Source organism: Phlebotomus papatasi, chromosome 1, assembly GCF_024763615.1.
Source record: "Phlebotomus papatasi isolate M1 chromosome 1, Ppap_2.1, whole genome shotgun sequence".
Taxonomy (NCBI): domain Eukaryota; kingdom Metazoa; phylum Arthropoda; class Insecta; order Diptera; family Psychodidae; genus Phlebotomus; species Phlebotomus papatasi.
The window spans coordinates 65,683,432-65,703,241 of NC_077222.1; the positions used below are offsets into that span (position 1 = coordinate 65,683,432).

General features: G+C 32.7%; 1 protein-coding gene across 1 annotated transcript in view; it reads left to right on the forward strand.

Moving 5' to 3' along the window:
• Positions 1 to 18,041, forward strand: part of LOC129803362 (homeotic protein antennapedia) — a 48,973-nt gene extending 30,932 nt beyond the window's left edge. Inside the window, exon 5 of the mRNA XM_055849886.1 lies at positions 17,205 to 18,041. Coding sequence (XP_055705861.1) covers positions 17,205 to 17,399 — 195 coding nt within the window. The 3' untranslated portion in view covers positions 17,400 to 18,041. The remainder of the gene's footprint in view (positions 1 to 17,204) is intronic.
• Positions 18,042 to 19,810: the final 1,769 nt, after the last annotated feature.

Here is a 19,810-nt window from a genome sequence, read left to right on the forward strand (position 1 = left end):
ACATGAGACCGATTGGAGATGATTGAATGTTCCATACCAGCACAATAGCTATGATTATTAAAAATGACTATAAATATAGTCATAGAACATATCGTCCTCGCATTATTATTTATAAATATAATGTTTGCTTAAACTGAGACATTTTTCCATTAAAACTTTTCTATATTTTTTTCTGTGACGAAAATGTTATTAATAACAAACCTTAAAACTTCTAAGCACATTGACTGGGTTTTGTGGAAAACACAATCCAATAATCTTAAGAATATAACGTAATTCTGAGATATAGCCAATGCATAAGTTGGAAGAATTATTCTCTCAGCGTAACACTTGATATTTGTCTTTGAGATTAAGGTTTTCTTAGGCATTTCATTAGTGGTTTCTACTGATCTTTCTATCCACAATCGACAAACATCCCATAGTGCCCCACTGACCAAAATCCTTTTATGATTATTCCATCTTTGTAATTAATTTTCTCTCTTGAGACACTGTGTCTCTGCCCCAGGGTTTTTTTTTTGGGTTTGATTCTGTAAAATGTTCAATTGGTTTACTGCTTTTGTAAATTAGAATGACTTGATCTTATTTGAAGGCGATTTATTGTCGTCCCCTCGATGTCTGTGACAAAGAGGGTGGAAAATAGAGAGGGTGGTCTGTTGACTCTTAGTTTACTCATGTAAGTGAAACGCTTAATTTAGCAACATTTAAGTGCACAGAAAAGGATCATCGAGGGTGATTTGCCTTGAAAAGTTAGAGCTAAAGTTGCGGGAGAATCTTGTACACAAAAGACAGGGTGTCTTTTTTGGCACATTTCTATATATAAAACCCTCTTGTCCCTATTGTTCCGCTCGGTATGTCTCTTAAGGCGGAAATGCATGGTGGAGAAGTTAATTTATAGGATTTAGATTCACCAGCAACCCAAGGGGTGAGTCTCAATTAAGTGAAATGCCTGGTGTGAGTGGACGGAAATCATGATTTCCAGAGGCTTATTATGTGTTTATTGATGTGCTCTAGAGCCAATTCAAGCAATTGCATTCATTTAATTGATTTTCACACTCAATACAATTAAGTGGCACGAAAGACTTCCTTCTTCGATTCCCATCCCAATTATATATTATGTAGTGCAAAAAGAAGCAGTTAAGAATCAATTCCATTATTTTCTAAAAATATGTTATTTCGCTTATAAAAAGTGATAAAAATTCGTTGTCTTTCTGAGGTAACGTTTGCGAACGTAATCTCACGTATATCGAATGTATATTTCATAATGATTCTAATTGTCAATAATATGTGTTCAAAAATATCAAGTATAAAGTTTCGTAAATTAATTTTCAATTTGAATACGACTTTTTTGAAAAATCTTTGAGAATGTTTCATTTGAAAAAGTATATTAAAAAATAATTTTGTATTAATTTAAAAAGTAAAACAGGTACGTAAAAACTAAGGCTTTTTTACATAGAAAAAAAAATATTTCGTAAATATAATATTTGTGAATTCTTATTAGGGGACTTACGAAATGTTCGTAAATCGTATAACCTACAAATAAGATCGTAAAAGTTTTGTTTGCCAGACAAACCAAAAATTTACGAACAAATGACAAAATTTTACGAACATTTTTTGTATGTTTACGAATATTTACGAACAAATGTTTGTAAGAGAACAAAAAATTCTCGTCAAGTGATTATGTTACGAACAATGTTTATGAAATTACTACAAATTTTTACAAACTCGTTTGTGAGTTATGTTAGGAATTCACAAACATTTACGAACAATTTTACAAAATATGTTTATCTGTGATAATTCAATTTTCAAAATCCCTTAAACTTTTTTGAATATTAATTTGTAAACCTGAAGTCTTATGTGAATTATTTTTTTATTAATAACAATTTGTTTTACAAATTAATAAAGTGTTAAAAATTTCTATAAAATGAATTGGCTTTTGCAGAAAATAATGTAATCTGTTCCTGATTTAGATATGGTAAGTTTGTCAAATTCCGTCCAGATTGCAATTCCGGCCATATTTTTTGTTCCTTGAATTTTCATGAATTTTTGGTTTTTACATACTCTAGAGATTATACAGTGCAAAAGAATAACAAAAAATGCAGATTCCACAAACAAGATGATATAAAAAGACATTTGAAGAATTTCCGATGGGCAAAGAACTATGAGAATGAAGGTGGCCGAAATAAGGCACCAAAGCTATGTCAACATTTTTATTTATTTTAAAATGTATTAAGAATGATTTTAGAGTGAATAAAGACGATAAACTGTCTACAGGGTTCCAAGCAACACTCCTTAAAAAGAAGTAATAAAAATATTCAATTTGTATTAATAATATTGCATTTAAAACTTGAGGCCTTGGCGCTTGCATGCAACTATGCCGAAATTTGGCACACTTACCCTATTTATCTTCATTTGAAGTTGTAACACTCATGAATTCCAATTATAATAGCATTAAGGTGCAATCTAATTTTCATGGTGGAATATTTATTTTATTTTTCTCACAATTCTTCAAAAAGGTTTAAGTTTTTGTACAGAAGAAAAAGAGAGCCTGTCGTACTTTCTTACTAAAAACATTGTTTTTCTTTATAGAATTTGAATATATCTTTTGAAAAATTCACACAGAAAAAATGTAAAACAGGCATAATTTAGCTTAAACACAATTTTGTGTATTTCAAAATGGATTTGCATAAGAAAGTTGAAGTGTCTCAATTTTCTCGTCTTTTCCTAACAGGATTTCATCACCAATTTTAGTAACTATTCATTTTATCTTAATGCAAAACTTACTAAGAGAATTTAGTCAAATCTGTTTTTCTTATTAAATAATTATCTATAAAACTATAAAAGTGCATAGTTGCATCCCTACAAACAACTTTTTTTTTGCAAAGTCCAAAATGAACCATCATCACAGAAAGCATTCTTTTTCCCATGCAATTTATACAGTTGAACATGACACACTGTATCATATTCTACCATCGCATATATTTTTAAAATTCACCCATCCTCTTGGGAATTTTTATCCAACTCGCTATTTTCCGCCATCCATAAAATCCCAACCCCCTCAAAAAAAAACCCAAACAGAATACCCCAAAGTTCAGAGATATCAGGCTCGAATGTGGTCAATTTTGGACCATTTGAAAAATTATTTCCCAGCAAAATTGTGTCGTATACCACGGCATAGGGCATTTTTTATTGTTCCCAGTATCTCACATCCAATTAAAATTCGCGACGCTATCTCGATAAGGGAAAAAATTGAATATCGAAATTTGACGCAGAAAATCAGCATTTTACGTGGATATCCGAGTATAGTGATTTAATTTCCATAAATCTTTGCAATTTTCCACTATACGACCTACAATTTTTTTTTCATTCCAATCCCTGCAATCGTTTTCTGTACTTGTAGGAGGGGGATTTGCGGAAAAAAAGCCACAAAATGCAAATTTGGATGCGTTATTTATATGGGTTCAACAGAAATTCATTCATGTGCTGGAGTTTTTTTTCAACCAAAACAGCACGATTATTAAAAATCATACAGCCATAAAGATGAGTTGGGTTGTTTTCATTGGGAAGATAAGGGAGATTGTTGGTCCTTCGAGCTCTTACTGCAATTTTACTATGGAAAATGCGTTGCAATTGAAAAATGACACAACCGCATTGTGGTTAGATGTAACAGTGTCGGTAAATCTTTTTCCACCCCTTTTTTTCTCGGGCACTTTTCCAGGCTGCTTTCCGTGTACGAATCGTCTTTCATCTTCTCCTACCCTTAAAATATCCTGGAACATTCTGGCTTTTACCACAAAAATCCCTTCACGGAATTCTCTCAATGGTGCTCTTTTGAGAGATCGTCGAGCAGCTCTCGAGAGTGGCAGGAAAATTCATCTATTGGGGGGAGAATAAAAGCTGCACAATGCGCGTTAACACCCCCTTTTTCAACCATGTGTTGGGGTTGGAAAAAGGGGCACTGATGATTTTCCCTGACGCCATTCAACTCCATTATTTGGTCTCTTTCGCTCTTCTATTCGCCTCCTGGCATGACATTTATTGTTTAAATTCTTTTTTTTTGGGATAAAAACCAACCGCAAAGCTTTTCGTTTTCTCTTCACTACCACAACTCTAGACTCTTCATCATAAAAATTCAATTAAATCCCAATTCATTAAGGTGATTTACTTCTCACATCAAAATCTGTGTGAAATTCGGTGAGCTTTTGTGTAAGACATTCGTGCTTCCATCATATATCATTTTAACAATTCACAGAAAGAGGGGTCTCTTGTAAATAAAAGTCATCATTTATTGTTAATACACCCAGGTATCACAAAAAGAAAATAAGAAAAAGAAACGTCAGAATGTGTCTCCTTCAGAGTCTCCACTGAAATTCCATCACCTTTGTTGGGTCAAATGATGGAGACTTTTGTGATGAAAAGAAAATCACTGAACTTTTTACTATCTTTCAAGTTAAACTCATAATTTTTGCCCCTCAGGCATACAATTATGCTCCATTAAGTGTATGATATTGTAAAATGTAATACAGATTAATGATGCCTCAACTTACTCAGGATATTCTAATGAAATTATTTACTATAAAAACATACCCCGACTAGATACAAAAATTGGTCATCTCCAAGAGAATCGCGCACTTAATTGCATTAAAAGTGATACAAGGGGGTTGGGATTTAATGCAAGTGCTCGATTAAGGGGTTCTTAATGTTACATAGGGTTTCATCAATGTTCTGCCATTTCAATAATCAATTGACAGAGTGATAAATAATCATTGGTGCAATGAAGTGGATATTATAGCTACAGCTCATCTCAGACTTGTTACAACTTTCCGATTTTATATTTACATGTTATAGGGGAGTAAAACAATTTTGAATTTACATCGTATAATAAAATTTAAATTTCTGTATGAAGCTTTTGATACAGGAATTGAGATAAATATTTTCATTGCTGCAACCAGCTGGTACTCAATCAATTTTAACAGTCATTATTCAATGGACTTCCAACCTTCAAAGGCTAGTTATTTTGTGTTTGACTATACACAAGATCATGCTCTGTACTTATATGTACATCTATCTACATTGCAAAAAGCTTCGAAAAATAATTACAATAAAATCATTCAAGTTTTTTTTTTAATAAGAATGATAGAGATATCTGCTTTTTATTTGTTAGTTAATGATTCACAAAACATTGGTAAACTGTAAAAAGAGTTTGGGAGCAAACACAAGTAGAGTTTGATTCTCCAATAGTGTCTTGGATAAAAAGTAAATGGAACTCTATTAACGCAAAAAGTCGTTGATATTCGAAAAATTCAAAATCAGTTCCGAATTTCCACACAAAATTTTCGCACAAAGTGGGGAAAATTTATAAAGCATCACACTAAAACTCTCGCAAAAGAGTTACTCAGTGATTATGGAGTGATTAAGTAATAGGACATAAGTAGTAAGCATCGTTTTTTGTGTTTTTCCTCACAACAAAGTGAAGAATCTAGACATTTTGACACTTGAGCACTTCGAAAATTCGAACAGAATGTACTTCAGCCACCTTGCGGAATTATCAAGAAGAATGTCTCTTTTTGGGTCTTCAAATATATCTTAGAATTTTTCAAACTCTACTTGTGTATGGAAAGATTGTGGTCTATAGCAAAATAAAACTGATGCGTAATCAATTTAAACCATATCTGAGTTGTCCATAAGATTCTAAAGTTTTTTTTTATCATCCTTTTCCTCCTTTTCTAATAAGATTTCACGAATTCATACACCGCAAATGCAAGTTTTATAATTTAAAAATTCGATATAAATACTAACCATTATGACTTTTGTATTTTTTCGGTGTCTTATAATCCTAAAGGTCGAAAAATTGGACATAACAAAATCAATCTTTTTCTAGTTTGACTTCAAAAGTCGATAACCTGTATTACTTTCCAATCATAAATGGAATTTTATTTTAAAATAGTGTCCCGGATAAAAGATAAATGGACCTTTATTTCCACTAAAAGTCGTTGATGTTCGAAGAATTCAAAATCAGTTTCGAATTTTCGAACTAAATTTTCACACGTGACGGGGATGGGTAAATAATCACACTAAAAAGACTGTTAAAAATATTCTTAAGGAATATTAGGGAAATTATAATAAAATGAGTCTTTTTGCTTTGATTTATCCACTACAACAAAGTAAAAACAGATACATTTGACGCTGGAGAAACTTAGAAATTCGAACTGGAAATTCTTTGACCATCATGCGGACAAAACACGCAGTAAAAATGTCTTTATATTTTTAGAAGCTGACCTTAGAATTTTTTAAGCCTCACATATGGATGAAGCAATAAAAAATGTGATCTTTAGCTAAATATTTAACTGGTTACTGTAGTATTTATTTCATGTTCGAATTTCAAAATGTATCGAGTACCAACTGTGTCGGTGTACTCTGGTTGTTGGAAAAATCAAAGCAATTTCTTTCTCATAATATTTCTGTTTTATTTTAGAAAATCCCTTCGTAATCACTGAGAGACTCAGTAATTTCTTTTATAACTCCTTACTTTCGTATTTAGTACGAAAATTAGAAATTTTGTTTGAATTTTTCGAACGTCAAGAATATTTTGTGCAAAAAGACAACTGTTTTCCTTTTTCCTTTTAGCCAACACTTAATCAAACATTCATTAGAAATCATTCATGTGTAGGGCCGATGGAACACCTATTCGCACTTTTAGAAATCGTTTCCTGACCTATTGAACCCTATTGTGTACCATTTAGCGTAAGAAACTTAAACACCTATCTTTATGCCGAAAATAGATACAGGCTGATCCTCGAGAATACTCAGCTCCAAAAATTTGGCGGTAAAAGATCAACATAAAGTACCATACATTTAGGATTTAGGATTAAGGATTAGCGTTTTTGCATAAATTTTCATTAAATGTGTACATTTTGATTGCGGAAACACCTTTTAAATGCAATATCAATGCATTTTTCATACAAATAGGAGCATTCTGACCGTCCCATTTCTCCAATCTCAATGCATTTTAAGATTTTGCGACATTGCGTACCATTACTGTCCGTGTTTTTTTTTTTCGTCAAATTGACATTTCACAAAGTACCCAAAAAATACCCAAAGTGAAGCTTTTTATTTTCAGCACTGCAGTGCTGTGCCATGGTGCTGATGCTGCTAAACCTCGTAAATTTCACTAGACCTCGTGAATTTAGAAGCTTAGCTTGATCCCCCTAATTATGATCTGATCCCTGAGTGTATTGACACCAATCCCCATTTTTCGAGCTGATCCCTAAGCAGATCCCTGTGTTTATTTTGGACTTTACAGGAAAAGGTATAGATTGATAAGAAAACGTCATGAGACTTGCATTTTATTGGGTACATTAAATAAATTTCAATATAATATTTCGAGGAAATTGCAAAATGTCGATAAGTGTTCCTTGTCGAACAGGTGTTCCTTCGACCCTATTCAGCTCTTCTGAATACATGACTACGTTCCACAATATTAAAACAGACCTTACTAGTTCCTCAAAAACCATAAAGAAAAATAGTATCATCTAGATCTATGAACCCCATAACAATTATTATCTTTAAGTTTTAAAACTAGTCAGTTTAAGTCATGGACCAGTATTTAAAGATTTATTACTTGTTTTACCATAAAGATTATCCCTGGTTTATATCAATTTGGTATCATTTTCAAATATATTGCAACACACTCGTTAATTCTCTATCTTTGATCTCAATTTGAGAGTTCAAAACGGAGCCTGCAACATTTGATTCGGTCAATTTAATCTTCTGGGTTAATTTGATTCTGCGGAGGAAGCAAGTGGTGACGATTTAAAATTCTTCCTGATGAACCAAATCCTAAAAAAAAACACCCTAACACATTAGATAGATGACTTTTCCGGGAAGCAAAGAGCTAAGCGTCAAAGCGTAAAAGCCCCTCAAAACTGATGATTCTCAATGGGGTGTCGTGCCACACACCCCTCAATCAGATAGAGATTTAAAATTCCCAGTTTGGCAAATGTGTTCTCCCGGGATCGACCACCGAGTGTTATCGTGCTCTTTGAGAGTCATGTTGGCGCTCCTCACCAATGCAATTGTCTGTGATGGAGGAGAAGGATTTATAAATTACGCAGCACTTTGCTCACTCCCGGAAATCTTGCGCCAGAGATATGGAAGTTTTGGTGAGGATGAGGAGTATGATGTGGTTGAGATAATTTTTGGTACTTTTTGTGCTACAAGATGGGGGCAAATTGGAGGATAAAATTGGCAGTCGGAAAATGTGAATGATTTGTATTTCTTCGCGAGATTTTTGTGGTTGTGCTCTCTGGTAAAAGGCATGAATCAAGTTCGGAATACGAAACAATTCATTCGATATTTTGGATTCAGAAATCCACCTCATCCCCATTTTTTTTCTTCTTCTACCAAATTCGTGCTCGTATTTCGATGGTGTCGGATGGTAAACAACAATCCATGCAGGAGAAATATTTCATTGGACATCAGCTAAATATACGAGATGGGATAAATCATTTGGCAGCAAATCATCGTGGGGGCAGGAGGAGTCGAGGAAGCAGCAAAAAAGGGGCAACCCAGGGAAGATAATACATAATTTCCACGATATCAGCTATCAATATTCCGATCGCATATCAAATTTGATTTAAAATCGCCATGAAACCATAAAACACATCGAAAAAATGTGCAAAACTATACACAAGGCACGTCGTAAAATAAAATGAAGCGCCATAGAGGGTGAGCCAGGCATTTGGCTCAGCATCCGGGGGAATTGCTATATGGTCGAATAGTGGGAAGCCCCTTCAATCTTCCCTTCAGCCCCCAAAAATTGAATGGATTACGAAGCAAAGATTGAAACATTTCTGCTGACAGAGCCTTTGATGAGCAAGAGAACACTGTGGCAAAAATATCATTGCGGATGTAACGTGCTCGGGATTGATTGAAAAGAATGCACAAATTATACTTTGACTCAGAAATATTATTATCATGTGCAGTTTGGAAATTGAATTCCTAGGGATGTAAAAGTGCTGAGAAGAAAATAGTTACATAAACAATTTATTAATATATTTCTTACACTGCAAGAAAAGTAAGTGTAGTTAGCAACACCAAATTAGTGCTTGCTGCTACACATGTAATCTCAATGACATTTCAAGTTAAAGTTAATAACGGTCACGAGCGGTCGTCAGGAGATAGTCGACTTCGGGGACCCCCCAATAAGTCGAACCAAGGACTTTATTCTCTTTATTTTCCCCCATCCTTTCTCTACTCCTTCAAAACCATGCTTTTAGATTGCTCGAAAACACACGTCCATATTCAAAAATGTCCTTAAATCGTTTCTAAGAACCGTTTATCAAGGTCAAAAGTTAAGAATTCTCTAGACACCTTATTTCTCAAACGAATACGGTCATATTTGGATTCGTTAGAAAGGTGTTCGAAATTTTAATAAGCCAAACCATTTTCAATCGGTCACGAACCAGAATTAGGGTAAAGGCTCATAATTTGGGACAGTCTGCTTATAAGCATAGATGTTCCAAGTTTGAAGTGCGATATTTTCAATACTAATTGACTTTTTTTGTTACTCTCTTTTCAGAAGGGTTGTTTAGAAACTTGGCAATGGTTTATTGTCTTTGTTTTTACTAAAATTAGTTTTAACACATTTAAAAATGAATTGATATGTAGAGGTGAATTTGACTCTTATTTTGGACAACTTGGTTATTAATTTGGACAACTTGGTTATTAATTTGGACAACTTGGCTGTAAATTTGGACAGCTAATCCAGGCGGATTAGATGCCCATTGTTCTTCATTTCATGAACCAATCTTACCAATTCCTTTTCCTGTTCATATAAGGGAAATGTTGAATGTCACATGGAGCCCGGAAACTTTCCATATCATTCATTAAAGTGAGTTGACTTCGGTACTCCAAGTACGTGCGGATTTGCTCATTCCCTGGCCTTTCCCGGAGCCTTTCAAGGCTTTTCTCGCTACATCTCTTTCGTAGAGATGATGCTCCTTTGTTTCTCCAGGCATTTGTGCAACGTAGTCATCACAAAAGCTAAAACTTCACGAAATTTCGAGAGAAAAACACCTGTCCAAAATAAGGACTATCACCTCACTGGTGAATGTCTTAAAACATTTCCCATTTTTCACACGAAAAATATAATTCACAAGGCAAATCTCACTTCAGGTCAAATGTACAAATCATCAGTAACGTGAATCAACACAATATTCAATGAATATTCAATAATATCACTCAAAAAAAGCAAAGAAACATTGTTAGTCCTTCGCCACAGCTAATTAAGACTGAAGTAAACACGAAGTTCTGTCATATTTCTCGTAAGCAATTGCTCACACTGAATTTTCAACAAACCAATTTCAACTCAAATCATATTCAAAATTTAACGTATTTTATGTTAAAATCTCCCAAAAAGAACAAATATTTAGATAGAATTCATTATTCATCAAATATTGGAATGAAAATCCATAAATTTAATCAATTTATTTCAAGTGTCCAGTTTTATCCTCAAAGTGTTCAAAATAAGAAACTGGACAAAATTATGAGCCCTTCCCCTAAGCCGGTTATGAACCGATAAAGAATTTTTTATTCGAAATTCGATCGTATCTCTTCGTATGCTTTTCTGGGCGACTTTTTAAACGATTATTAAACCAGTTGAAAGCGATTGTGAATTGGTAATTAATGCTAAAGTACTCTTAAAGTATAGTATCTAAATCACGAGTTCGAGCACTTCGCAAAGCATGGAACGCTTCGCTATCCCTTTTTTTTTATTAAAAATCATAGTATTTAGTAATATTTCACTGCACGAACTCAAAGAGAGGCAGTTATACATTCGAGTTTTTTTTAAACTTGTAACACAATTGGGGGTCAAACGGTAAGAGATACAGACTTCCGGTCTTTAATAAATTGTATTAAATTTTTCTGTGAACACTGAGTTATTTAAAAGATGATCATTCACTGTAAGGTATAAGTAGGGAACCAGAAAAATGGGGCAGTTTTAGATAATATTTAACATATTTAACTATTTAATATTTACTGATGTATTTATTAATATATATATATAGTAAGGTGGGGTAACTGGATCGTTTTCCGAAGGTGCTACTTAAAGGCTTGTTTTTGGAGTGATGAAATTCTTTTTCACTTCTTCTAAATCCATAGAATTATTCACTGTTTCATTCAGAGACATAATATAAATAAAATATCAAAAATATTAAAGAAAATTTATAAAATAATGATAATACTGAAATAAGTCAGCATGCACTAACTAGGTCGCCTTTTCGCTAATTTACTTTTAATTAAACCTTTAAAATACTTTTTTCACAAGGAAAAAACAATAAATGTTTTCAATCAACCAGCTGTCATTAGCGAAAATATCACTGCTAGAAAATTTTTAGTGAAGAATCCAGCTGGCACAAGATTGAAATGAGTCGATTACACTCACTTATTTAATGAATAAAAATATTATTTTTGCTTTTTCTCAAACTTGAATAGTTATAGTATGTTATTGTAGTGACTATATTACGGAAAAAAAATAATAATATTATTTTAAGTGGATTAGTCATAAATGATCGAGATAGCGAAGCGCCCGGATTAGCACACTTGACTATAACTGGTTTTATTTTGAGTGATTTATGGCGGAAAATGCTGTAAAATCTGCACTTTGTCTAAGTTTAACCCTCACCGAATTATCCTTGAAAATAATTTCGCCAAAGCAAAGGATTAATGCCATTGAATTCAAATCCAATTACTGGATAGAACATGAAAATCTCACCAGGAAGAGGTATTCAAAAATGCAAGAGTATAATTATGTTGTAGGAAACGATGCTGCGGCAGTGAAAATAATTTAACTGTGGCAAAAGATTGTCCTTTTTCATGCCATTTGAGGGATAATTGTGTGTCGCATAATTAAAATCCTCTTGCGTGAGTACAATATTAATTTTAATCTCTTCCAACTACCCCTCCCCGGGGGCACAAATGAAAATTAATTGGAGGGTGAAGAGGAACTTCCGAAGTGTGATTTTCCAAATGAAATTACATTGTAAAATACCCCAAGATTGTCAACTGATATGAAATTTGTTCGAGAGATGTAATTCCACCATCTGCAATTTATTTTAATTTTCAACAATTATAACAGAATTTTTCTCCATGATTTTTTTCTCTATACCTTTTGAATGTTTTTGTTCATGGGCAGAGAAAGGTGGAATCTATTAGCATAAAGAGATTAAAAAAAAACACAAAGAGAGTGGTACTTCTTGCACAAATTGCACAAGAATGGGGATGGACTCGAAGGGTTGGAATCCGAGAGAAAGAATAATAATTTGGTGGAGGTTGAGCATAAAAATGGCATAAAAAATTAAATATCACAGTTTCAAGCATCCACCCCCTTCCCCAACCGCATAGGGACATCATCAACCCCTTCTGGCACGAAAAAGTCCCATCTACGATTTTTCTGGCCGTGTGTCCACCATTCAGATGAGAGAGATACCGGTAAAACATGCACAATGGTACTTTTTTTAATTAAATTCTAACTCATCTCTTCTGAGGATACCGAGCACGAAAGAGGACATAAAATAAAAGAGAGAAAAAAATATAAGAAAGGAGTAAATGAAATGAGTGCAAAAACAACCCTTTTAAAGTTATATTTTTGTTCTTTGGAGAGGTTTATTTCATCAAAACTTCATGATACACAAAACATCAAAAATGTTTTTTTTTATCTCGGAGGGCCAATAAAACTTATTTTTTTGGCGATATTTCACTCAAGAGAGATAGACCAACTCAAATAAAAACAGAAAACCTTCTTTTAGGAGAGGAAAATTTAGTAAAACAAATGGAAAACAATTTCACAAAATATTGTTAAAGGAACATTTATTAAATCCACCAGTTATTCCATTTTCCGCATTTTAATGACCTTCTTCAGTTTCTTTGGTAAATTGTGATAGGGGTGAAATCTTTGTGAAGAAAATCCTCGATAAAGCTCTGTGGCCTGTGTTGCCTTATTTAATCTCAAATAAACGTTATTAATGTTCATCATTAATAATGTATAAACAGGACATTCCAAAAGGGGTTAGCGCAAACACTGAAAAATGCCTCCCGACAAAAGAGAGAAAGAGGGCAACAAATAGTCCAAATGCTCAAATGTCTCAAATTGTACACAATCAATTAATTTCTCCAGTGGGTTGTACATCCCACCCATACCACCCGCTTTCTTCTATCTTTCCCAACCCCAATTATAACATCATATTCCTCTGCATCCCGACCATTGAGAAATGATGGGAGCCTGAGTGAGAGCCGAATGTCAATTTCATAACTGCAAAATATGAAATTCGTAAATTTTCAACAGACTGTACGTACATCATTAAGGGTGGTTTTCTGAACATTATCTTGGGCCGCAGCTGCGACTGAAATCTGCCACAGTAACCTCCTCTGGCAACCACTCGGCTAACATTCTTCTCCCTGGGCAATATTTTGGGTGACTTTTAAGGCAAACTCGTGTGTGATTCTCATTTTACACCACATCTCACCATTGGGGACTAAAAAGTTGCTCCCCGGTGGTTTTCTCTAAATTGCCACCCTGTCCAAGAGTTGACACTCTCTTAGAATATAGATTAAGAGTAATAATCGTGCATTATTTATCGATAGTAAATTTTTGTAAAAGTTTTTTTTTTTTAAATAATATTTAGAACTTCTAATTTTAGGCTTTGATTAAAAATATTTTATAATAAACGGTAAACTTCCATGGTAAGATTATTCAAAATCTTCATTACCCGTTATGATTTACTATTTTACCATTTTTATCTAAAGGTTAAACATTATTCAAACCAGACCATACAATTTTAAGTTTCAGAAAGGATTAAATGTTTTTTTTTTAATACGTTAAGTCAAAATCTCGCTTTACATAAAACCATCATAAAGCTTAAACTTTTAGAAATCCTTCCATTAAATTACTTTACATATCACATGTTATAAAAATTTGTTGTTACCATCTCATAAATATTACATGGAAAATTTCAAAATCGGTTAATGCAAAATAAACTTAAATTTGGTGATAAGTTGACCACGACTTGGTAAAAAAATTTATAATGGATCAGATTTCTAATGTATTATCCAAAAATACAATTGATTATACACATGTCTGTGATTTTCAAATAAGTAGGGGAACTGTCCCAAATTTTGGACAGCTTGTAATATTGAACACTACTTTGAAATACTTTAGAAAAGACAAGAAATGATGAAGATCTTGGTGTCCGATGTATCCCACAGAGCTATACAATACATATCTATATTTTTATTCGATTTTAGGTATATTTAAGAATAAATTCAGAGACAACAAATCTGTGGAAATATTTTTTATGGTTTTAAGCAACACTATTGAAAAATGGGTATTCAAAAAATTCAATTTTGATTTAAAATACTTCATTTAACATAATTGGGACTTATATGAAACATGTCCGAAATTATGCACATTCTCGTAAATAAACATTTTAGAATATTATCACAGAAATATAATTTTTTAAAAAAATTTGGCTAAAAATAATTTTTGAAATTTTTTATTTCAATATTGAGTTGTTTTATAAAGTATTGATATGAAGGTAACTAACTAATACAATTTATTTGATATAATAAATTAACCGATTTCTTATTGTGTCTACCACAAAATCTTGAATGCAAAACAAATAGGGTAAATGTCCTAATTCAAAACCATTTCCAGACGCTTTAACCTTGACAGAAGATTCAACACATTAAGTTCATATTTTTTCTGAAGAGAATTACATAAATTTGCTCCTTGACACTTCTAGAATGTTACTGTTTAGTGAAAATTCTTTTAATATAATTTGAAAACTTCTTAAATACAACAAAAACACACAAGTGCAAAATGCTTCTATTGGAAACAAATTAATCCAAATAGAGACAAGGGAAAGTTTCTAATTGGAGACAAACAGTGTAAGTGAAACCGCGACGAAAGGCTTCCAAAATCTTGTTGAGTTGCTCTTGAGTGCAGGATTTGTTCTCATTCCTCGTCTGCTCTCCTTTCCCATCTAAAACAATAAAAAAAATCTCTCCATAAAATCATATTTCCGAGGTTTCCTATTGAAGCATTTGCAGACACTTCAGAAAAACCCCTTTTTGTTCACGAAATGGGTAATTATTTCATTTGAAAACTTCACGTACTGTTAACAATAAAGATTAGCACTTAATTTAACTAAAATTAGCCAAAAATATGACATAAATGTTAAACAAAACGAATAAACAACAGTCACATTATTGTATTTTTCATTGGAAAACATGATCAATCGATGAAAAATACGATGGTGAAAAGGTACACTTTTATTTTTTCTGAGAAATTAACAAATTAAAATTTGCGAATATGAATGGATTTCCGCTTTATTTGGAGAAAAATTAACTAAATAATGAAACTGTGGTATAGAAAATATATAAAAATAATAATTTAGACCTGTATTTATCGTGAAAACAATGACGTTTCCATTTGGAGTAGCGAAAAATTTCCATTTAGAGCAGGTTTTGAATTAGCTTAATTTACCTTAGGAAAACTTCATTCTCCTGTTTAGGGGAGAGTAATATGAGGTCATGATCTTTGTACTCACTTTTCTTTTACTCTCTATTATAATTATGTTAGACAGACCTACGGCTTAAGCCGAGAAACAGCTTAACGTTATTGTAACCAAAATAATTACAACATTCCCATCAATTTCCCAATAATAAGCCGTCTCTCGGTTCAAACTCAAGCCTTTAAGGACGAGTGGGACACCGGTCGGAGTCTCAAAAACAAAAACTATTTTTTCAGACTATTTAGAGGATATGATAACTTTCTATAGGGGAAAATGGGGCACCACCAAACACGGGGTAGCACCAAACACTGCGAACTTTTAATCAGATATTCGACTTCTGAGGACAAGGCCTATAGAAATTTATAGGTAATATAGGGATGCTTGTCCATCGAAGAAATGGTCGATATAGTCCAAGTAGTTTAGAAATAAAAATTAGTGTTTGGTGCTACCCCGTGTTTGGTGGAGCCCCAGTTTCCCCTAGTCAATAGTAGTGCTTTTTGTATTTGGGACACCGGTGTCCCATTCGTCCTTAAAGGGTTAATTCATAAGTCTGTCCAGAAGGGGATTTCTGTAACAGTATGACAATACCATATGACAAAGTTTCGTGGTAAAATTCGGGAGTAGAATAACATAAAAGCCCAATGAGCATCGAAAGGCTATTGTAAAGAGCTGTATGAACCTTTTGTAACTCAAATGAGCCGGATTTATGACTGGTTCTTCAGAATTTACCGTATAAAAAAGATTTAATTTTGTCATATGGCATTGTCATACTGTTACAGAATTCCCCTACAGGGCATAACGTTCCAAAATTAAGTTGCTTACTTCTATTCTGGGAAGAAACTTTCACTTATTTTGACTACATGTTGTTACATGTGACTACATGACTCAATGAAAGATGTCAATAGTAAAACTTCTATTCGTCTTTCCCATTGAGATGCTAGATTATGTGTGGAAAATCCAATTTTTCATCTTTGGTGCGAAACACAAATTAGGGTTTTCATTTAGAATTATTGATGGCTATTGAAAAAATAAGAATGTACAAAAGGCACCACAATGTATCTAATATTCACCTGAGCCTTCATCCTTCTAAAAGAAAAAAAGTAATATAATTTTCTGATTTATTTCATTCAAAAAAATATAATACATTTGATGAAAATATTTAAAAAATTTGTAAATATAAAATAATAATGAGAAAATTCGATAATATGTTTATTATAAGCAAACCTCTTATTAAAAACCAACAAACTGGCACTATCAGGGTGTCTTACAAAATTAACTATTAAGAAACACTGATTAAACGTTAGATGGCGCTGTGATTGTATGAAAGTTTGACCAGATGAAAATATTTCAAATTTAATTTCGGTTAGGAAATTGTATAATAAAATGCAACTAAAATTCTTTCTGTACTTCATAAATAATATTTGTCATATCTAAAAAAAAACTATTTCCAATTGGAATTCAACTCTGTACTAGGATAAATACAATCATATTTTACTCATTCCACTCCCACTTTCTGTATTTTAATTTCACAAAATTTCCACATTTGCCATCTCGTTTAATGCCATAAAATGTGATTCAATTAACACAACTTTTTTACAATGTTGTCTCACGCATTTATTTGCTTGTTCTGTCTTTCAGGTGTGGTTTCAGAACAGACGGACAAAGTGGCGTAAGAAGCATGCAGCAGAAATGGCCACAGCTAAGCGAAAACAGGAAGAACTTGGGGATGGTGATGGTGATTGCAGTGAACCCATCGATAGTGATTCAGAGAGTCTGGACTTGGGTGAGAGTGGTCGAAAGAGATGTCGTATGGACGACGACCTGAGGCAATAGGAATCCCACTGAATTCTTTAAGAAAAATAAATTTAAAAGAAAGAAAAACCCAACCCGCTCCTCGTTTTTCGCGGCAAATTGTAATATTTTGTGCAAAAAAAGAAATTCTTCATAGATTAGAGAAAACTTGGAAATTTGTAAAAAAAATGATCTTTAGATTTTACCTATAACTTTAAATTGAATGAATGATATAATTTAAAGACAGACCCTAGGTGAATAAAAAAAGGACATTTAATATACAATGTAGTGTAAATATGAATTGGATTTACTGAGGACGAAGAATGCTTTCAATAGGCAACAGCATAAGAAACAGAAAAAAATATAAAGTTAGTGTTTAGGCGATAAAGAAAAACTTTAATCGAATTTATTTAACAAGAAAAAAATCCAATTTAAATAAATAAGAAGCATTCCCAATCTCATTTACCATTCCAACGTAATATTTTTATATTATTGCAAACAAAAAAACAGAACACAGGAGCGATAAAAATTTTCCATTTGCAAAAATGTATGGCACAAATGCAAGAAAACCAGTAATTTATATTTAAGAAAAATGAGGTGAAAAATGGAAATTGTGATCATGTCAGAGCGTGAAAATGTCTCAAAAAAAGGAAATAAAAATTTAAAGGCAAAGAAGAAAAAAAAGTATCCAATAAATTGTTTAATGGCAATTTTATGGCTACACAATTACAAAAAAAAAGAAACAGACAGATGTGAGAGCGAGAAATGATTGAAGACATAAAGTGAGGAATGATTAATAAATTAAATTGTATGTATATATATGTTGTAATGTATAATGATCTCTAAACTTACAATAAAACGGCGAAAATTATTATAAGTGAAATGAGATAAAAGAATCAATTAATAAAAATATTATTTGAAAAGAAAATTAAATTGCCTTTTGATATCTCATCGCACGGGTCTCCCCCCATTTTCAGGAGAAGGTCACACCGATGGTCCAACTAATTGTATCAATTTTCAATGAGCACAGACCGTTGAGTTGATTCTCTGGCACCCTCAATTGAGCATGACTCTGCCATTTTACCATTTATTAATATCAAATAGCATTGGCATAAATTAGATTATGCTGCTTTTCATCCCAAAACTACCCCCTGATTTCTCCTGTTGAACAAATATTTTTTTTCTACATTTCCTCCGAAATGCACAAAATGAATGATGAGTCGAATTTTGGGCCATTTGAGGATGCATGGGAAGAGTCACCCTTCATGATCTTGCAGCCACGCGGGAACGAGGGCATCAATCGATAAATGGAGGAGAATTGCTATTTGCTGATTTGATGGCACTATAATTCGATTTTCTCGCTGGAAATTGAGATAAATAGACTCGGTACTCACGGCGAGACTTGTTAACAAGCAAAATACTATCATTTGCACACACCCCATCGAGATGATGATGAAAATTAAAAGCACTCACCCAATTGATTAATGATATGAATATGCATGGTCAATTTTTCAAGATTGAAGATTTTGCAATTTTTTTTTGCCAATAAATTCTTTTGAGTTTTACAGTAGACTCTCTCAATTTCGGGCATTTGGGACCGAAATGTCACCCGAATTAGAGAGAAATTCGGGCGTCAAATTGTTTGAAATGCAACAATTTTTTGTTCATTTGCATACATTAAGTTTAGACACTCATACTTATTGTGAATTGCATTACAACTTCTTAACAATGCAAAATCACATCAATCATAACTAAGTCAAACCATGGCAAATTTAAGAATATTACCTTCATTCGATAATCATAATTAAATTTAAAAAATGTAAAAAAAAAACATTTTTCGAATTTAACTGCCGCCCGAATTAAAAAGTAGTCCGATCTTAAAAGAGCCGAATTAGCGAGTCTACTGTATATAGCAAAATGGTTTTTAAAGTTTATCCAGATATGACTGCTTTCTCTAATTTCTAAATAAGCGAAATTTTTATGAATTATTTTTGTTGTGATTTCATATTTAATAGCAACAATTGATTAATCAGATCTTCATCCTTGTTTGCTTATTGTTAAAAAAAAATTAGGGTCTTCAAGAACGAGGCTAAACCTCTAGCCTAGAGACAATAGAACGTGGGGCAGTATAAGTTAAAACGTACAACAGGTAAGTTAAATAAAATTAAAAAGGAAAAAGAAATAAATTTAAAACTTAACACTTGAAATTTGGAAAGCTAATCTTTTTGTTTTTGCGGAAAAGCCTCTCAACTTTGCGAAATACGTGAATTTTTGACTCCGATTTTATTTTGCAAAATCAATTTCTTAATAATTGGTTGTGTAAAATAAAAAAAATCTTTGGAACTCTAACGCTAAGTTTTTCTAGTTGTACAGCTAGTAAATTACAAAAAAAAAAGAATATTAAAGTTCTGACAAAAAAATATAATATGTTTAAAAAACGCTTATTAACCGAT